Genomic DNA, 17,725 nt, shown 5'->3' on the forward strand with positions numbered 1-17,725 from the left:
CGATGTCCCCGACCTTCTGCGTGCAACAGCTAACTCGAGAGCATCCAACTAGACGGGAAGAGCTTTACATCAACGAGCTCTCAGCCCGTTTGTGGTGGGCCCGATTCCCTGCCTCCGATCAGCGCGGCTCCGATACCCTGTCACCGCGGATGTCGGGAAATGAGCAGCTGCGCCTCGTGCTGAAAATGCAACCGTCGGTCAAACCGCCTGTCGTGCTGGACAGCTCCCTTGGTGCTAGCGCCTCGCGCAGAGCCAAATCGCACTTGGGCTACAGTTCAGCACTCACAACGAGTTGCTACCCCAGTCTGCTCCAAGCAAACGGCGAACAGTCTACCCTGTTGCCTTGCACTGCGCCGATTCTCCTACACATTGCCAAAATCACAACCTGTTTTGCCGCCATCTCCGGCTACGTAACACCTCCTTCCATGCATAACGCACTGTCTCGAACAGTCACAGCACAGCCAATCTGCCACAGACACTCAAGACAGCTGACCGATGTATGCATCAAAGCTCAGTCAGCGCAACAATGAATGGCAGTGGGCTGTAAACCGTGTCTACTGCCAATGAGCCGAAGACGCTGCTCTCCGTTGCATTGTACAGGGACTCCTACGAGTGTCAGCTTGCTCTCACATCCACGGCCTTAGGGGTGAACCCAGGAGAGGACTCATAAGAATGGAAAACATCGACAGAAATAGGCTAAACCCTGTCGCCCGTGCGAACCAAACCAACTCAACATCCTGCCCGTCTCCGTACGGAGAAAAGGCAAAAATAAAAAACCACCCGCCAATTCCAGAGGCAAAACAATTACTTGCCCGTCGCCCGACTTCGCAGCGCAGTTGAATCGCGAAGAAAAGGCTAGCGTGTAGCTGGGACAGGGAAGCCACTAGAACAGCGCACATTCCAGCGAACTGGTTGGATGTGCCAGTAGATACGATTGGTTTGCATTTAACACGGTCTACCATGCGCGACAGTCGCGCCCGGCAGAAAAGGCGGCAGTTTGTGCACGGACGCGGTCAGTACAGTTAATCTAATCTACAGCTTTCTGCAATAACAGAAGCTGCCCCGAGCTTCGAGGACACGAGAAAAAAAAACTAATTCCCGAGGAAGAATGAACTGCTTGCAGGGGTGCTTCCGGCCGACGAGCCCACGAATCCTCTCGAAGTTTAGGACGGGGGCTTCCCTGCATGTCATCTGAAGAATCGATGTGAACATGAGATGTGGTAACTCGGTAGCCGACGTTGTGGTCTTGCTAGTGAAACACCACGCGCTAAGACCCACGGAGTTGCACGGCAATCATGTTCCCACGCTTCAAGCGTATACACTTCAACCCATCCGATCTCGCTTTTTTGCAGTATGCTGCTTGACCAAGAACCGCGCTTCCATTCGAAAAGCCTGTACACATTTTTTACATGCGATACCGCGTTCTTGCAACACGGCCCTTGACCGACGACCTCTTTTTCACTCGAAAAATTGGTTCTTCGTCTCTAAAAATGTCTCTGCACGCATCGCCCTGTACAAAGTGGTGTGTAACTGCTGCCCCCCAAAGACCGGTTGGTATCGCCCATCACGGGGAGATCATCCTGCATCTCTTCCTGTGCTGTTCCGCCTCTTCCGCTCTTCTCGACCCGTCGCCCAACCTCCTTGAGCTCTATGAACGTTGTACCTGCCTTCGCGGTGACCGCCCGTGGAGAGGCATCATCTGTACAGTCGAAAAAACTAGGAGGTGCAGAAAGTTTCCGCGTCCCGCGTGCCTCTTTGTCACGAGGGTGCGACTTCGCCCTCACAACCGAAGGAGACAACACGGAAGAAGGCGACAACGTCGAACAGACAATAATATGCCCCCAGGCATCCCGGTCCCAATCAGAATGTCCTGAACCTTCCGTCGTGGATCGCCTCGTCTCCCGCGTCTTTATCCTCTGAAGAAAAGGCGGGGCCACCGGACGGACAGCCGAACGACGAGATTTCTTCTGTTGTTCCGGCCTCGGAGGCGTGGAGGTCGCAGGAGTACTGTCATCGGTCGAGGCAACGGCATGCCTTCTGGCGGCCACAGCGGCTGCACTAAGGGCAATAATCGACGTGATCATCTCTATAAGGAGAAGCTGAACATATTCGCTAGCAAGAAAGCCTCGATATTAACGCCAAGAAGAAAACGCGCCCCTCTTTCATTCCCAGAGTGGCAACAATCGAAACGTCCGTAACACACAGCTGAGTGACTGATCCGAAAAGTGCTATCAGCTCATCCGTTGTACGGATCGCCGGTGATCGGAGATCAATTATTGAAAAGCGACTAGCACCGCCGTCCGAAGCTTGGACTGGATGTCGCCCTGAGACAAATTGCCGTACCACACGGCAGTCGGCCGGCTAAGTGGCCCGATCGTTGGCTGTCTGACTGACCGGCTGGCACTCAGTGGTTGTATCAGAGGATGAACTCGTCGGCTTCACTAGAGGGAAGCCCCCGACGAGCCGGATGGCGCCAGTCTAGATGCGCGGTGGGGAACGGTACTCACTCCGTAGCAATCAAAAGACCTCGGAAATAAAGAACCTGCGACGGAAGTCCATTTTCCTGAGCGCGTACAGCTTAGCAGTCCCCGTATTATATCTATGAAGATCGCAGGCGCCGCCTAACTGAAAAACCGCTGTCATGCAGGGCACGAGAGTACCGGATAGAAGATGGCACTCAGGCCCAGCCACAGGCATTTGCCGCACCAGATCGAAGCTCTAGGAGGGCTCGCCAAGAAATACCATAAGGCAATCTAATTGTACCCTCGGGTAGCTGTCTGGGCCACGTACGGCCAAGGCCAAGAAAAATGACGCGGGACTGAGAGTTCCAGGAGAAAGTCGACGGCGCCGAGGCAGTCCGATATTTGACAAGGTAGGGAGAATGAGTGAACTGGGGCTGCGCACACACGGGGCAGACAAAGAGCTTGGACTGGGACGTGACGCAGCAGTAAAGACAAGCTCTCGGACTACCGAGAATACGCGCCTCCGCTCGAAGCCAGGCAAAAGCCGGTATTCCTGAGATCACCAAGACCACCCACGCACCGAAGAGTCATCAGATCGAGATTTCAGAATGGCAAATCTTCATCACGTTCGGAAGGAAAAGTCTGCTGCGTCGCGGAGGTAACACAGCCGACAGCTGCGAAGAACTGAAGCTCTGCGTGTCCATCTAGCGGGGTCGGCCGGGACTTCCTTACTCGATAGCCTAGCTACCCATCCTTGAGCGAACCGTTTCGATCACTTCGCATGCGGGTCTCTTTCCCGCTTTAACACCGGCCATGAAAAGTGAAGTACCCCGACAATTTTCATCTGCGACAAGATGAGAGCGGAGGGTTCTGTTCGAGGTGTTTTTCGAAGTGCCATTCCCGAGACATACGGAGCCCTCATGAGCCGGCATCGGAAAGTGACACGCGCTGTCCACGCTCTTCTAACCCCTGCTTCCTGGAAAATCGGTTGCCACGGACGCCTGACTTTCTAGAGAACTAAGCTAGGGCGCCCCGCAGCAGACTACGAACTGGTGGGCTTACCGGCGCACAGAGATCAAGGCACGGTGCAGATTCTGAAATCGACACCAGGCGAAAAATGGAGCAGTTCTCCACTGTTGCGCCTCGGACCCGCAGTCTTTACGACAAAGGTACTTGCGTCGCTCTTCCCCCGCTGTACACTCATACAGCTGGATGGACGGATTGCGTTGTGGCGGTCCGGCTCCAGGCCGCCACATTAGGGGAGGACACGAGCTCCAGTGAACAGCAAACCTGTCAAAGAGACTTCAGTTACGTAGAACACCTAATCATGCAGCAAAGGAACGCAAGTTCTGCTGGGAACACTGGTAGGAGGTAGGCAACTGAATCCCGTTGTCAAGACAGCTCCCACCACCCCTACTGGAGACAACTTGTTCCGCCCCTGAAGGAAAACGTGTCTCTAGCAGATGCTTGACCAGGTGAATTATACGCGATCCATTTCAAAACTATGAAACAAGAGAAAAGCCGTCCGGGGCTCTTTGTCTTTTGCTATTTGTTTGGCCATTGTGCTCCAGGGGCTTTCCTTTTTGCCTGCTGTTACGCTTCGTTTTCAGAGCCGTGTCGATATCTTTTTAGTCTCTCGGTCTGAGTTTGTGATAGGTTTACAGAAGTTGGGGGGTGCCGCTGAGAAGAATTGTCTGTTTTCGATCAACCGACCGGACTGTGTGGGCTGGCATTCCCTTCTTCCGTCCATCGATCCTCACACAGTATTTGTGTCTCCACCCGGCGCACACCACAGTTTCCTTGCATGCGATTGATGCCCGAATCGTGTAACAGCTTGCTTCCGATGAGCATCCGTGGACCTTCACATTGCTTTTCATTGAACATCCCGGTCCTGGCTGTGCGGACCCTGACGGGCAGCAAGTGATGCGGTCACGCATGTTGCGCTGCACCGTCCTACAAAGAAAACAGCACGCATAGGTGATCCTCTTCATCCCTGCGGAACCTTCATCACCATGGCGGCGGCAGCAGGGCTGTCAGGAACTATACAGGAATAGGTGCTGGAATGTCTGGCTGGTGGCAACCAATCGTATCAACTTCTCGTCGTTTCTCGGCACCTCCATCCACTCTTCAGATTGTCCTACTTGTGCTGTGTCCACACTTCCGCGTGTATGCGTGGTATTGGCCGAAACTGGCGAGGGTCATCAGGTATCCTCTTCTTTTTTTTCGAACCTGCAGCTGTGATCTTTTCGCTCCCACTTCTTGGACCGAGGCACGTCTTCTGTGGTGAGCTGGAGTTCAGGTGCGCATGTACGCAGAAATATATCTCGCTGTCACCATCAGGTGCGATGCGAGAACTCGTATCTTGCGGGCGATGAACTGTGTCCGTATGTGAAAGGTAACGCCATCAAATTGAGTTCCTGTATGTGACATAGTTCTCGTCACTATCACGTGAGCACTCAGAAGATGTTACCGGTCTGCTGCGGTGACCAGAACCTCATGTTGCTCAGGGGTCCGCGGCTTTATATGTAACGCAATGTCTCAGGCAATTTGTCAGACGCATTCCGACGGTGACGTCTTCCAACAGTCGCAGGTGACGTATGGCTTTGAGCGGCACCCCCTTTGTTTTAATTATTGCTCGTGGATCAGTTCTGGCGTTATAAAAGACCTGAAGAGACTACAGCAGCACTTTCTCGCGCGGGCGCTAAATGTGGAGGTTGTCTCGCAGTGGCGCGTGGAGCGGAAGGGATTTGAAGCCAAGGCTCTGGAGTGCTTGCGGTGTCTCCCACCTGTCCTTGCAGACGACCGAAGGTGTCATCGATTTGCGCGTAGAAGCTAGGTTCCCGTCAGTCAGCTCCGCCAGTCGTATGATACACACTGGAGCGTAGGTGAGAGTTGCGGAGGAACCTTCTGCGGGTAGAGCATGGACAGGGAGGATTGGTGAACTTGAGAGAAAACCTCCGCAGTCGAGGAAATTGATTGATCGGTGTGGTACCAGGGGGTCGTTTCACGATTTCCGCGCCATCAGCCCAAAGAATTACTGAGTTCGGAGAAGTGTACGGAAGTTCGAGATAGCAGGAAACCCGCCGACATCCGTTGAAGCGCGCAGTTTGACTTCTCAGGCATCAGTAGTGAAGTGAGGATGGAGAAAGCCGAAACGAGGGCCGCCGGCGTGGGTAAGCATTCAGTAATAGAGACTGGACTGGGAAAACGGGGTCGGGAAGGGGTAGAAAGCAGTTCTCGCGTCAGAAGCCGACCTCTCTCTGGACAGCAGGCGGCAGCAAAGCGGAAGCTTGTCAGCAGGGAGAGAAATGGGGCTCTCGGCGACTCCCAAAAGATAAGTGTCTTCCGGCCCGCGGTACTATTCTCCCCAGCTGGCTTGCCTTCGGAAAAGGATGTAGCTCGCAACAAGGTGGAGGAAGACAAGAAAAACATCTGCGAGGACGAGGAGGTAAGCAGCCAGATGCAACAAGAAAAGCAGGGACACGATAGAACAGAATGGAAAGTGGCGGCAGACGCAGAAAAACCGGTAAGGAAGGGATGTGAAGCCGAAGCTGACCGTGAAAGTCGGGATGGGCATGCCCGCACAGGGGTGCACGGTACACCGCTGAGGACAGATGCGAGCATGCCCTCACCAGATTCAACGTGTGTCGCTTCATATCGAGCCGAACGAGATGGCAGGAGTGATTTTGTTGACTCACGCGGTAAGCAGAGCGTCTTCACTTCGTTCCAGGAGAGAGAGTTAGAGGAAGCACATAGTGAAAGGGCAACACGATGTTGCAGCAGAAGCAACAGTATTGACAGGACGGAGAGAGAGAGAACAGAAGGAGAAGAGAGGAGTATGGGAGATGAAAAGAGAAAACAGAAGGCTGCTAGCGGAATGGACGTGCTGCATGAGGAAGGGGGAATCGAGCGAAAGAGTCAACACCTTGCAAGCCACAGCCCAGGCAGCGCCAGTTGCAAACCCTGGACGACGGAGTTTGAAGAAGAAAAGGAAACAGTGGAGAGTGAACTGGAAGATCTCAGGAGAGACAACCAGCCAGACGGCGGCGGGGAAACGGCGCAAGGCGGAAGCAGACAAAACGGGCAAAGAGGAGCCATCTATCCTTTTCGCCGTTACAACCCGCGACGCGCTTGCCGAGACCGGCGGGGAATGACACCGTGTGGTCTCGAATGGACAAAACATCTTATCGAAATGGCAAAAGACCAAGCGTTTGTGAGGATGCCGGACTTTGAAAACACGCAGTACTTTCACCGGTGGTGCTTCTCCGATTCTGCTCTGTGTAGATTGCTGTAGGGCGTTGACTCTGCGGGTACTTAGTCATCCTCTGGAAGCTTAAACTTCTGCCGACCTCGTTATCCCTACCGCGTCTAATTCTCATAGCTTCACAAATGCTTTTGGTTGCTTTTGATTGCCCTACTTCTCGTTCTCCGATGCAAGGAAAATCTGAACCATCAGTCTGTACTGGTGTGACTACAAGGTTATTGACTGTTTTCCCAGCGTTTGTGCGGGCCGCATTTCCTCTGAGTGCTTCGGTATGACGGTGCTGTAGTGTTGACTACGGACTGTTGACAGTGCTTGAACTGCTACCAGAGCTTATCCCCGATAGATAGAGTATGGAAAATAACTGCGTTCTATCTTGAAGATCACAAATCCGTGCTAAGCGGGCGCCTACTGAGTTCCCGTTTTCATGTGAAGCAGTCCTGTATTTTTTTCGTTTGCTTTGTCAACGGGGTTCGGGAAGAATGGTCATTCATAGCGTAGAACAACAGCCCAGTGCAACTTTCTTCTAGTCCTTGAGTCACATTGGAGGCTTTCTTTGAGAACAGTGGCCAGCTCTCCTATGATGGCCTGTTTTCATTTTGCGAGTATTTTCGTAGGAGGCACAGCGCCAACCATACGCCTTTGAAGGTGTACGAAACAAAGTCTGGGAGCTAAGCTGTCTAGACGGGTGGCCCGCAGAGGGATCCCCGTTTCCAATCTGTACAGGAATTCGTAGCGGATTCCGGAGTAGGGTGTGCAGGCAGCTGTGTTACTGGTTTCGTGAACGGCCGGGTTGGCCTAGAGGGGTTGCAACACGTCCCTGTACCGAGGATGATCGTGTTCTTTCTGTTGCCCGAAGGTCATTGTTCCCGTTTTCTATGCTTCTCGACATTTGGCAGGACATTACATGGAGCATGAAGGATTCTCCTTCTCTTCGTCGTCTGCTCGTTGTTCGCCCCGAAGAGAAGCCTGAAGTGGGAATGGGACTGTTCCTTGTCCAGCCTCTGCTCAGTTGCTCGTGCACGATCTGGGAAGAGACAAAGCGTCGCTATTCGCAGCAAAGGCCTAGGACTGTTGCGAGCGAAAAGCCACGTACGTCGTCAGGAAACCAAGCTGGTGGCAGCAAAAGGAAAGAGACAGGCGGAGAAGAAAATGAAAATGGTGGTGACAACTGCGTAGACACAAGAACTGAACTCTGGACTGCGCGGAGTGAAGAGGGATGCACCGATAGGAGCAGCGAGGGCTCTGCAGGGGAGGGCAGGAAGGAAAACATGATGGAGGACCGAAATCTTACAACCAGTACAAAAAGTCAGATACCGCCAACTCTGCTGACCCCAAACCTAGCAACGCAAATACGTGCTCGTGCAGGAAGAACAGGATTCTATCAGCGAATCAAGACAGAAGGCGAACCTGCGCAGCACCGATATAAATACCGAAATTCTGCGTTACAAAAGCAAGGAAAGGGTGGGGACGGTTGGCGTTCCCCGAAGCAGGAACCAAAGCAGGGAGCAAACAGAGTTGAAAACGAGACGGCACCACCGGCAGGATCCACTGCCGCGAAGGATAAAGAAGGCAGACCGCGTTACAGATGTTCCGCGGATGCAAGAATGGGCCATAGTCGCGATATCACAGCCGAGGAGAGGGAGGCCAATGAAGAACAGTGCACTCACGCATACCAAGTGAAGAAGCGGGCGAGAACAGAGACACAAGATCAAGGGTTTGACCGCGGACACCGACCACAGGAAAGTCCTGTCTCGGACTCGAGTTGTCCGAGCTGCCCTCGTTCGGAGAACTCTCCTGATTATGTCAACGGTACCGCACCGCACAAACAACGCAACGGAGAAGTCAGTGCTGCTTCGCCTCGTGATGGCGAGCTGACAGTGCCAACTGCAAGCGCTCCAACAGACTCCTCGGGTTGTTGGTTGGATCAGAGTTCGTCTTCTCGTGATACATTCTCTCGGTGTGCGCGAAGTGCGGAGGAGAAGAAGCATTCCGAGACTACGGATGCCAAGCATATACCTGTTCTGGCCTGCGGGTGCGGGGGCGGAAACGGAGGGTTCCGCATGCTCTGCTTCCGAGGCGACGTTGTACTGTCGGCTTTCAACGACTGTCGCTTGAAGAACCTCTCTACCATCTCAGCGGCTGAGACGGATCTTATCTATTGCCCTGACGAGAATCCAGGTGACTCTGCCATAGATTTGGTGTTGTAATCACACCCGGAAGCTACGGAAGCCGGTACCTAGTGCATCACCCGCAGCTGTACACGTTCCAGAGCTGTGACGGTTCTTCATTGCGTCTTTGTGTAAGCATATCTGTGCGTGTTAGCGCCATCAGTTCACAGCAAGTCTCGGGCAAGTGGCTCCCGTGCAGCTGAGGCGACAGCTAAGCGAAAGGGGGAGACGTCTTCCGTAAAGAGTGGCATCGAGTTTGCAGGTTGGCTCTGCTCTCTCTGTTTCAGTCTATTCACGCCACATCTTCCTCTGGCCGTCCTACCTACTCTTTCCCGTGTGCTTCCTGACATGGTTAACTGATACTTCTAGTGCCGTGCTTCCAGTTCGGAGCATCGCTTCAAGAAACTCAGTTGATTTCTGTCTGCCTCAGTCCTCAGTTTCCATGAGGAGGCGCAGCAGGGGTCTCGAGATAGTATTGAAGGGTCCATGAATCTCACAGTTTTCCCGGGCTCAGCATGTTCCCCCGCGCCTACGCTTTTGCCAGCGAAGTTTTCTTGTTTCTTTCGTTTACTCATTGTTCCGTCAGGCATTGAACCGGCCAGCCATTTGAGCCCGGCGTTCACGCTGGAATCCCTCAACATTCCCTTCTCGTTTCAGCTGCAGGCCCACCCGTATCTTTCTACCGGCCTAAGTGACGATGTGAAAGCTGTCTTCGGGAACCACTACTGTGCCCGGCACTGCCACGGGTTTTTCGACATTCACCAAAGCAGTGCACCTTGCATTGTGGTACGTTTTTTGACGACGTAGGGGAGGAAGCTCTTGTTCCTGCCAGAGTTTTGCTGGACCACTTTTCTTGCATAAAAACACGAGCCCTGCTCTTTTGCTTGCCTGGGATGAGTAACTTTCGTAACCTCGGGGCGCGGCCTCGGAGCAACGGGATACCCATGAGCTGGACACCGGTTGTGCCACATTGATGCTGTTGAATCCTCCAAAGCATCTGCTCGGATGTCCCCTTGATGCTGTTAAACCGTTCACATACGCCTGCTTGGGGTCGAAGACAGCACATGCTTGATCGCGTCAGTTCCTGCTATTGCTAGCTTCTTTCCTCCGGGCGCTGCTCTCCGAGATTCTTACGGTGTCTCGAGGAGTTACGGATCTTCATTACCGTAGGAATTTCAGAACCGCAAACGAGATAGCTCAACTATCTCACTCGCGCTTCGTCTCTACAGGATTGCGACTGCGTCAGCGTACTCTCTGGACTAAGGGCACTGCTGTTTTGGGGCCGATCATCTTTACAGCTGCCCCACTCTGTTTTGTGCAGACTCGCCCAGGTGGAGAGATTCCATCAGGCCCGTTCGGAGTTTTCTATGGCTGGCGGGGAACCCGAAGCTACCCATGCGGGTATCAAGGGTGTAACCACGTATGTTCCCCGAGATGCAAGTGCTACGATGAAGAAGCCGCTTGGCGCGCAGCGTGGCGAAGACACCAACGTCAGCCGGTACCTGAGTAGTGTGACACGATAATACCGGGAGAAGGCGAGAGACAGAGAAACTCGAGCAAGGCGACGGAAACGTTCACGTACTTCTAGAAGAGTCGTACAGTGAACAACGCGCTTATTTTTTTCTGAAAGCTACGAGAAGATGAAGTAGACACGCTCCGCTCAACCTGTGCATCTTATTTCAGCCGCTCTTCGCGTCCAGCGAAGCGGACCTACGTCAAGCCACAGCGGAAGTGCGACAGTCTATTCTCTTGAACGTTAATCGAAGCAGTGACTAATCTGGGGTGGCTGCTGGCATTTGAGTGAGGATGTACGCGTACCGGGGGTGGCGGGATTGAGAGCTGCGTTCACCTTCCATCTGTGCAGGGATGTGAAGCCCGCATTTACATCTGTGCAGGGATGTGAAGCCCGCATTTACATCTGTGCAACCTTCCGACCAAGGCAGGAGGAATGAAGTGCACTCTAGCGGGTTGTCCAACGAGGGGCGTCATCACCCGGCGTCGCCAACAGCCGTCCGTTGTCCGTAGGGCGAAGGATCTCGTGCACGGGAGTATTTCAGTAACCCCTGTATCTGCATCCCTTTCCAGGAGAAAATATTATCTTGGATATCCATGTAGCGATATTTGCTTCTGGTAAGAAGCAGGCCATGAGCGTCTTGTTTTTACAAGCGGCGCAGGGCTCATTTTCTGTTTGGATTGGCTCCCGCTGTCGAAACTCAACATCTGAGAAGTCCTGAGCTGCCCCTTATTGTGGGCAGTTTTTGCTTCGACGAAGTAGTCACAGCTGGGCACGGTGGAGAATGTTTCTTCAGTCCACATACAGCAAGGCCGTTTCCTTGCGCGAGTCGGTCCTGGTAGGACTCTCGGTCCATGACATGGGTATCCGGAGTATGCGTCGTGAATGGTCAGGTATCTGCTTACGGGCGCGGCATCTCCACCTGGGAGTCCGCGGGAGTGACGCACACTTGCTCTGGCAGGTGGCTTCTGGGTGGCTGCACGGTGCGGGGCAACTGAGCCAGTGCGGCCGTTTGCTGTGGTCTAAAGGTCTTTCTGTGCGATTTTGTCTGTGTGTACAGTCGATGCTGTCTAGCTTTCGTCCGAAGCGGCTAAAGTCCTGTTCGGGTCACGGTTGTCAACCCGCTACGGAGCCATCCTGCATTCCGGGATGAGAAGTGTGCGCAGCTGTGAGAGCTGTGTATTTCGTCTTTTCTCAAAGTGTTCAGCACGCTGGCGATAGTTTGGCGTACTAATGCAGGGCTTCCACGTGCGCGCTCTTCGTTGTGTTGCTGTGGCATACGAAGGTCGTTGTGGTTTACGTTTCCCTGCGAACGTCTTACCCTTCTGTTATTGCAGTGTATGTCTGCATGAGCTGCAACAGGGTTACGCGTTTCAAAACAGTCACGTATCTCACCCCCACGCCGGGAGAAGCGTGACTCCTTCGAGGCAACCATGTCGCTGTCTTCGCACCATGTTGCTGTCTTCGTTTGCTTGCTCAGGCAACCTGTAGCGAGTACTCCACGGGGGGGGTAGAGTGAACAGGGGTGGCTGCTGGATTCAGGCGATTGAACTTTTGCGTCCCGGTAGGTATTGCAATGATAATAGTCGCTTCCTCCTAATCACGCCCCTGAGAACGGGCTTTTGACCGCCACTTCCGACGATCTATCACAACCCTGATAGCGCTGTCCGAATGAAACTTAGAATACACGACTGGTGGACCGGCGGATAAGCTGCCAGCTGAAGGCTGAGGAACTCCAGTCTCGCAGAGGGATCGAGAAGGCTGCTACTGGCAGCAAATTTCTCGACACCCCCCCCCGCTCCGCCACTTCTTTGAAGGAGGGAAGAGCTGCGTCTCCGGGAAAGGGTGCGTTACAGTGACTTCTGATTCACCATCGTGCAATACGAAAAATGTGTTAGTCTCATTTAGTTGGCTCGTTTTTTTCGATGTGGGGACTTTCGCAAGTTCGTACCAAAAGGATGTTTAAGCTGCGCTTTCCACAGCCGTTTCATTGAAGAGCCTTTGTAGTTCTCGCCCCGGCTTTGTTCCGTTGGTCGAGAACCGCCTTGCAGACGGTTCGTCGCAAGCAGCGCTCTACTCTTCGTTACTTGCCTTCCGTATCTTGCATTTATTTGTCCTTGCTGCCGCGCAGCTTGCTGAAGAGTTTCTTGCCTCCTGTCTTCTTTGAGGGGCTGCCGTCCCCGTTTTCGGCTTCTGGGTTATCTCTGGAGCAGCAAAAACCCAGACGGAGTGACAACTTCCTGAGACAACCTAATATCTCACGATCAACCCCGACGACATGCACCTTTCAAGGTACTTCACCAAACACCTGGACCCATCACCACTAGAGGGTTTCCGCGTCGCCTTGCGAAAACGCAGCTGCCGCGACCGCTCTCAGCAACTGCTTGGTTTCCTGGACGGAACATCACTTATTACAGTTTCTCTGCACTGTCGGCGCGCTGAATGAATAGCTGAGTCTTTCGCTAAGCTTTCGCGTGCACTCGTTAAACTTGGGACAGCGTTCGCCTACAACAGAGGCGCTCAATTATTCTAGCACCCCGACACACTGCAAAGGCGTTCGGTCGGCTGACGCCTATAGAACCCGTTTTTGGTCACGGGTGAGCCACCGACGCCAAGACGGAGTACGTCCAAGCAAAGAATAAATACCGCTTCAGTCACCCACGGCTATCATCGTGTCCCAGCTGTCTTAAGATGTGGCAATCAGGTGCGCCACATCTCGATGAAATCGTCGAGGCGGAGGTGCCTATCAGTGACATGGAGAACGGGAGCATCCCCGGCACAAATAGTGTAAGAATTTTCTTGGAAAGTAAGACAGCCAGAAATTCAGGCTGGGCGGCCCTGCACCCTGCTCGCAGCCCAAACAAACAAATCGGTCACCACACCACCTGGGCCTAAAGCAACATTTCTCTCGAAGTTGAAAAAGGGGACCACACCGCTAATGTGCGCCTGCCCCCTCGGCTTGGATAGAAAGGATGCCAGGCGGCCGCTACCCGGGACGGGCTGTCACGGCCCCATTGCCCATAGTCGTACTCTATGTCGCTAGTAGCATGCGTTCTAGAATACGCAGTCCCAAAAGTTCACGGGAGAGCGAAACTGAAATACTCTACTCCGCAAGCATACGAGACAACTGTTAATGCAAGACTGTTCCGTGTGGAGGACCTGCCTGCTCGGGTTGACCCTCCGCCCTTGCCCTCCATTCTCCTGACCGACAACAGGGGCGAGTAACATTCGGGGTAAGGAACCGCCACACAGGAATGGCTTGCATACGGGCGAGACCGCACTGTCATGCGGCTCACTATGCACTAGGCTCGTGGCGCACATACAGCGTGTCACTGAAAGATGGCTGAAGCAGAGTTGACGACTAGAACCCGAGTCCAAAGATGTGATAGACACTGTGCTGTTGAAAGGGGAAGCCGGTCTTATGAACGCATGTTGACTCCGTTGCGGTATGTGGTCACCCCATTTTAACAGACCCGTGTGCGTGTTTACTCATTTTTCTTGAGTCCCGATGCAATAATCTCGAGGAAGTCCTTCTTCAGAGATGCGCCACCAACAAGGAATCCATCAACATCAGGTTGCAGAATGAGCTCTGTGCTGTTCGCCGCGTTCACGCTTCCACCGTAGACGACGCGAATCTTCTCCGCCACCTCCGCGCTCACTTTTTCCTTGAGAAAACCACGAATGTGCTGCGACAAAATAAAAAAAAAGAAAGTTACACACTGCGCTGAGCCGAACCCTCTTCACCCCCCCTCGCCTCTCCTTAAACTTCAAACGACAACGCCCCCTGATTCATTAAGAAGGGAGCCAAGGACGCAGAATCCCAATCAAGAAAACTCTGTTCGCGACAGAATATTGTTGAAGTGTCATTCCGAACAGACAGAACAGCCCCTGTTGCTAGGAATTTCTTCAGTCGGGTGGCATCATGATGGCGTTGCTCATCGGGGAAGAATTTGTTTGCTACAGAGGAAACAATCAGTAAAGCCTTGGTCCGCACTGAGCTCCATCCCCCCCCTCCACCACATGATCATCGCTTGAACGAAAATGACCAAACAAGTACCACTACTGGCCGTTCTCACTCTTCTCCTGTTTGCCAACTGGACTCCGGTCGCCCGGGCTCGCGAGAGACGAGACGGTCCGCCCGTCCCCCTACAGCTGAGTGCCTCTAGTGCCAGACAGGCGGTCGAAGCACAGAGCTAACCAACCTGTCTAGCCGCGTTCCCAACCGCAGATACTCAGCCCATTAGCGTTTTCAACGATGAGCGCTGCCGAGTGCACAGACCCGCTTGCACACGGATACTGACGGGTAGCAACTGACAGGCACATCTCTTTCTCAAGAGGTCTCAACAGGAAAGACAATTGTTCCCCGGTGTATCCGGTGCACAGAATGACTGGGACGTGGTCAACTACGAGCTGCCTATGAAAGCAGAATGCAATTTATCCCTTGTGCTCCGTTGTGCTAACTCTATAGAAATGGGTGGCTGGCAGTCAGGCCGGGACTAACAAACAATAGAGCAGCCGCGGTCGGTACCTCGTGAACTTCCTGGGCCTGCGCGGGTGTAGCCACCTTGCCCGTCCCGATGGCCCAGACGGGTTCGTACGCAATCACAACCCGATTCCAGTCTGAGATCTTGGGGAGGCATGCTTCCAGCTGCGCCTCAACTACTTCATTTGTCTTCCCAGACTCTCGCTCGCTCAGGTGTTCTCCAACGCAAAGCTGTGAAGTGGCACAGAGCAAGACGAGCAACGAACGCCAAGGCGACTCCGGAAAAACTTTCGGGAGGCTGCGGGTGCAACTGTGTTCTGAAATCAGCACCAGAATCAAGATGGAAATTTCCGTGTCTATCTGCTAGCTCACTGCCGGCACCTCACGGGGCTGCACGTAGGAGATCTCTTATGACGTCCTGAATACCACGTCGAACTGAAGTCGGAGCTGACACCCGTGTACGTCTGTGCTGCAGCTGGCTCGGACGCGTAGGGTTCTCAGACGCTCTACAACCCCCGGGCCAAGGCCGCGGACAGACACCGCACCCCCAGTGCGCAGGCTTACAGCCACGTTGAGATCTTTCTCCGACAGGATCATTTCAACTTTTTCCCCCACAATCTCATTTGTCTCCCCGTAGTATTGTCTCCTTTCACTGTGGCCAGCCAGAACCCAGCGGATGCCAAAGTCTTTGATCATCTCCACGCTGAGAAAAACGGAAACCATTCTGCACGCTTACACGTCCTACGCTCACCGGCGTCACCAGACACAGAACCGACGGCGTTCGCCACCGCGTCCGATGTCACGTGAGAACGCGTCACGTCCTAGCTTAGCGCAGGAAAAACGTGTGCGATTCAACGCCACATAGGCGAGCAGGTCTGGTCGCAGACTCGAAACTGTCTTTTTGCCTATGTATCTAGCACACTGCTGTACACATCTTCAGGCGCGTACGCAGGGGTCGTTCAACACACAGAAATATTGACAGACAGGCATCTACGCAGTCAGACGCGTACAGTTTGTTGGGCTTTACCTACACATCGGCAACCCGCGGCCTCCTATCCTCTGGTCGGGATCCAGTGGCACAGGCAAGATTCCGAACTCAGCAAAAAAATGATCAAGTGAAACAAGTGACGAGTCCCGAGCCGAGCTTCACTGGCCTGTACTCACCTGATCTCGCCAGTGAATGCGCCGTTGTGGGTTTTGGAGCAGTTTTGCAAGCCAACATGGTATTTCTCGGGCAGCTTCTCGCGGGTAAGGGAGGCGTGAAGGGCGGTTGGGAATATGACGACATCTGAGGAAAGCAAAACGAATACGAAGAAGTGAGTGCATGATGCATGGCCTCTTGTCAAGGTACGTCCCGCTGAGCAAAAAATTTGTGCTTCAACCGTCTCAGCGCGGGACTCTCGCTTCCGGCGCTAGAGGCCCCTAATCACGAAAGTGAGCCAGTCCTCATTTTCGCCGGCGCCGCCTGTCCCGAAAAGGACATGACTGGCTGGACGCTGTGCATCGGCGAACAACGCTAGAAAAAAAACGTACCAATGCTTCGAGGGTCGAACTCCGTTTTCTTGAATTCACCACATAAGTCGGAGATAGACCCGACCGTCCCGTTGCATTTCCAGTTACCTCCGATCCAAGGAGTGCGCACCATTTTTAACGAGAGGGCCCAAAAGCACAGAAGCGAAAGCCGCTGCTTAGAAACTAAAATGCGAAGACTGTAGCAAAACACAAATAGCAACAACTATCCACTCCAGGGACGGACGCTCTGTTCACGAGCAGCACACTGATCCGAGGGGCAGGGGGGGGGCGAAGGTGGGGTTCAGCACTGGCGTCATTTTGCGCGTAGCTGTTTGTCGAGGTTGACATGGACACGGGTCGCTTTGCCACTCACCAAATCAGCCCAGCTGTCAAGCGCCCTGTACTTCGCAGTTCTGGGGAGGGTCTTCGGACACATAACAAGACAACGCGCGTGCAGAGGGACGGTCGTACCGTAGCTGTGTAAGGCCCTGGGACACACCGCATCACTGGTGTCGAGTTTGTTTGCCGAGGCCGGCGCGTAAGACGACGGCGGGGACGTTGCAACTGCAGCCAGTACTGTTTCAAGACACTACACTCACACTGTCTCGCATACTATTTCTCGATTGCTGAGCGGAAAACCCTGCGGTCGTCGGAAACGTTTCTTTGTCACTGGCCTGGAAACTGCGAGTGCCGGGCCGTTCAACTGCCTCTGCGTATGCGCAACATCGCGATCGGATGTGCTTTTGCAAAGGAGCCCCCGTTTTCCCGGACAATGTCCACGTCTTCTGGACTGCTCACGCGGTGAGTCCACTATACTTCCTGGAGTGGAGCGCTTGCCTTCCAGCCAACAACCCGTGACGACGCTAGGCTCGCAGTCGGTAATTTAGCGTCGCTTGCGTCACGAGGACTCCGGAGGCACACCCAAGCTTCCCCGCCGAACAAAGAGAACACGCGTTCTCTCTTCTTCCTTCGAGCGAGGAAGAGCAAACAACGTACTGTGCTAGAGTCACTTTCCACTTTGCACATTCCTCACGGTCATCCCTGTCCCCAGAATGAAACACGCGTAACCATCTTCCTGTGTCCCACCTGGAGAACTTCCCCCATTCGGCGGGGGGGTCCTGTAAGGGGTTTCAGTTATATACGTCTGACTAGGAGAGTCAAGAACTTCGCTGGCTTGCAGGAGAGGGGGGCGGATTCTTCTCTGCCCGCGCGATGTCTTGCAATTCTCGCACTCGAGGCCGTGCCTCGCAGTCGGCCCACCCGGTTCGGTCTCAGCAAGACTAACAGTAGCAAAGCTGTCTAGCCCTGACACACCGATTCAAG

The 17,725-nt window shown here is 53.7% G+C and overlaps 3 protein-coding genes across 3 annotated transcripts; 1 reads left to right on the forward strand and 2 right to left on the reverse strand.

Moving 5' to 3' along the window:
• Nucleotides 1-2,677: 2,677 nt before the first annotated feature.
• Nucleotides 2,678-3,666, reverse strand: CSUI_008027 (uncharacterized protein; the record flags this gene model as incomplete). The annotated part of the gene is made up of 2 exons (XM_068068166.1): nucleotides 2,678-2,896; nucleotides 3,661-3,666. 2 exons carry the CDS (start codon nucleotides 3,664-3,666, stop codon nucleotides 2,678-2,680), a joined length of 225 nt encoding a protein of 74 aa, XP_067919851.1.
• Nucleotides 3,667-3,708: 42 nt separating this feature from the next.
• CSUI_008028 (uncharacterized protein) lies at nucleotides 3,709-12,600 on the forward strand. Its single transcript, XM_068068167.1, has 6 exons — nucleotides 3,709-3,826; nucleotides 5,582-5,910; nucleotides 7,623-8,904; nucleotides 9,481-9,680; nucleotides 10,226-10,384; nucleotides 12,539-12,600. The coding sequence occupies exons 1-6, from the start codon at nucleotides 3,790-3,792 to the stop codon at nucleotides 12,572-12,574; spliced, it is 2,043 nt and encodes a 680-aa protein (XP_067919852.1). The 5' UTR covers nucleotides 3,709-3,789; the 3' UTR covers nucleotides 12,575-12,600.
• A 691-nt stretch (nucleotides 12,601-13,291) lies between these two features.
• Nucleotides 13,292-16,829, reverse strand: CSUI_008029 (triose-phosphate isomerase). Its single transcript, XM_068068168.1, has 5 exons — nucleotides 16,424-16,829; nucleotides 16,055-16,178; nucleotides 15,455-15,593; nucleotides 14,936-15,121; nucleotides 13,292-14,093 (listed from the first exon to the last, which is right to left on the reverse strand). Exons 1-5 carry the CDS (start codon nucleotides 16,533-16,535, stop codon nucleotides 13,893-13,895), a joined length of 762 nt encoding a protein of 253 aa, XP_067919853.1. The 5' UTR covers nucleotides 16,536-16,829; the 3' UTR covers nucleotides 13,292-13,892.
• Between the last annotated feature and the right edge of the window lie 896 nt (nucleotides 16,830-17,725).

Source organism: Cystoisospora suis (genome assembly GCF_002600585.1).
Source record: "Cystoisospora suis strain Wien I chromosome Unknown contig_4383, whole genome shotgun sequence".
NCBI classification, from domain to species: domain Eukaryota; phylum Apicomplexa; class Conoidasida; order Eucoccidiorida; family Sarcocystidae; genus Cystoisospora; species Cystoisospora suis.

Excerpts from the sequence above, each read along its gene's own strand:
- CSUI_008028 (XM_068068167.1), top strand. The coding sequence starts at position 3,790 with ATGCAGCAAAGGAACGCAAGTTCTGCTGGGAACACTG. Across the intron at positions 8,905-9,480 it reads TTGCCCTGACGAGAATCCAG|GCATTGAACCGGCCAGCCAT; the intron begins GTGACTCTGCCA and ends TTGTTCCGTCAG. Across the intron at positions 10,385-12,538 it reads AGCGTGGCGAAGACACCAAC|CTTGCTGAAGAGTTTCTTGC; the intron begins GTCAGCCGGTAC and ends GCTGCCGCGCAG.
- CSUI_008029 (XM_068068168.1), bottom strand. The coding sequence starts at position 16,535 with ATGGTGCGCACTCCTTGGATCGGAGGTAACTGGAAATGCAACGGGACG. Across the intron at positions 16,179-16,423 it reads GTTCGACCCTCGAAGCATTG|ATGTCGTCATATTCCCAACC; the intron begins GTACGTTTTTTT and ends TGCTTTCCTCAG. Across the intron at positions 15,122-15,454 it reads AGAAAGATCTCAACGTGGCT|CTTTGCGTTGGAGAACACCT; the intron begins GTAAGCCTGCGC and ends GCCACTTCACAG.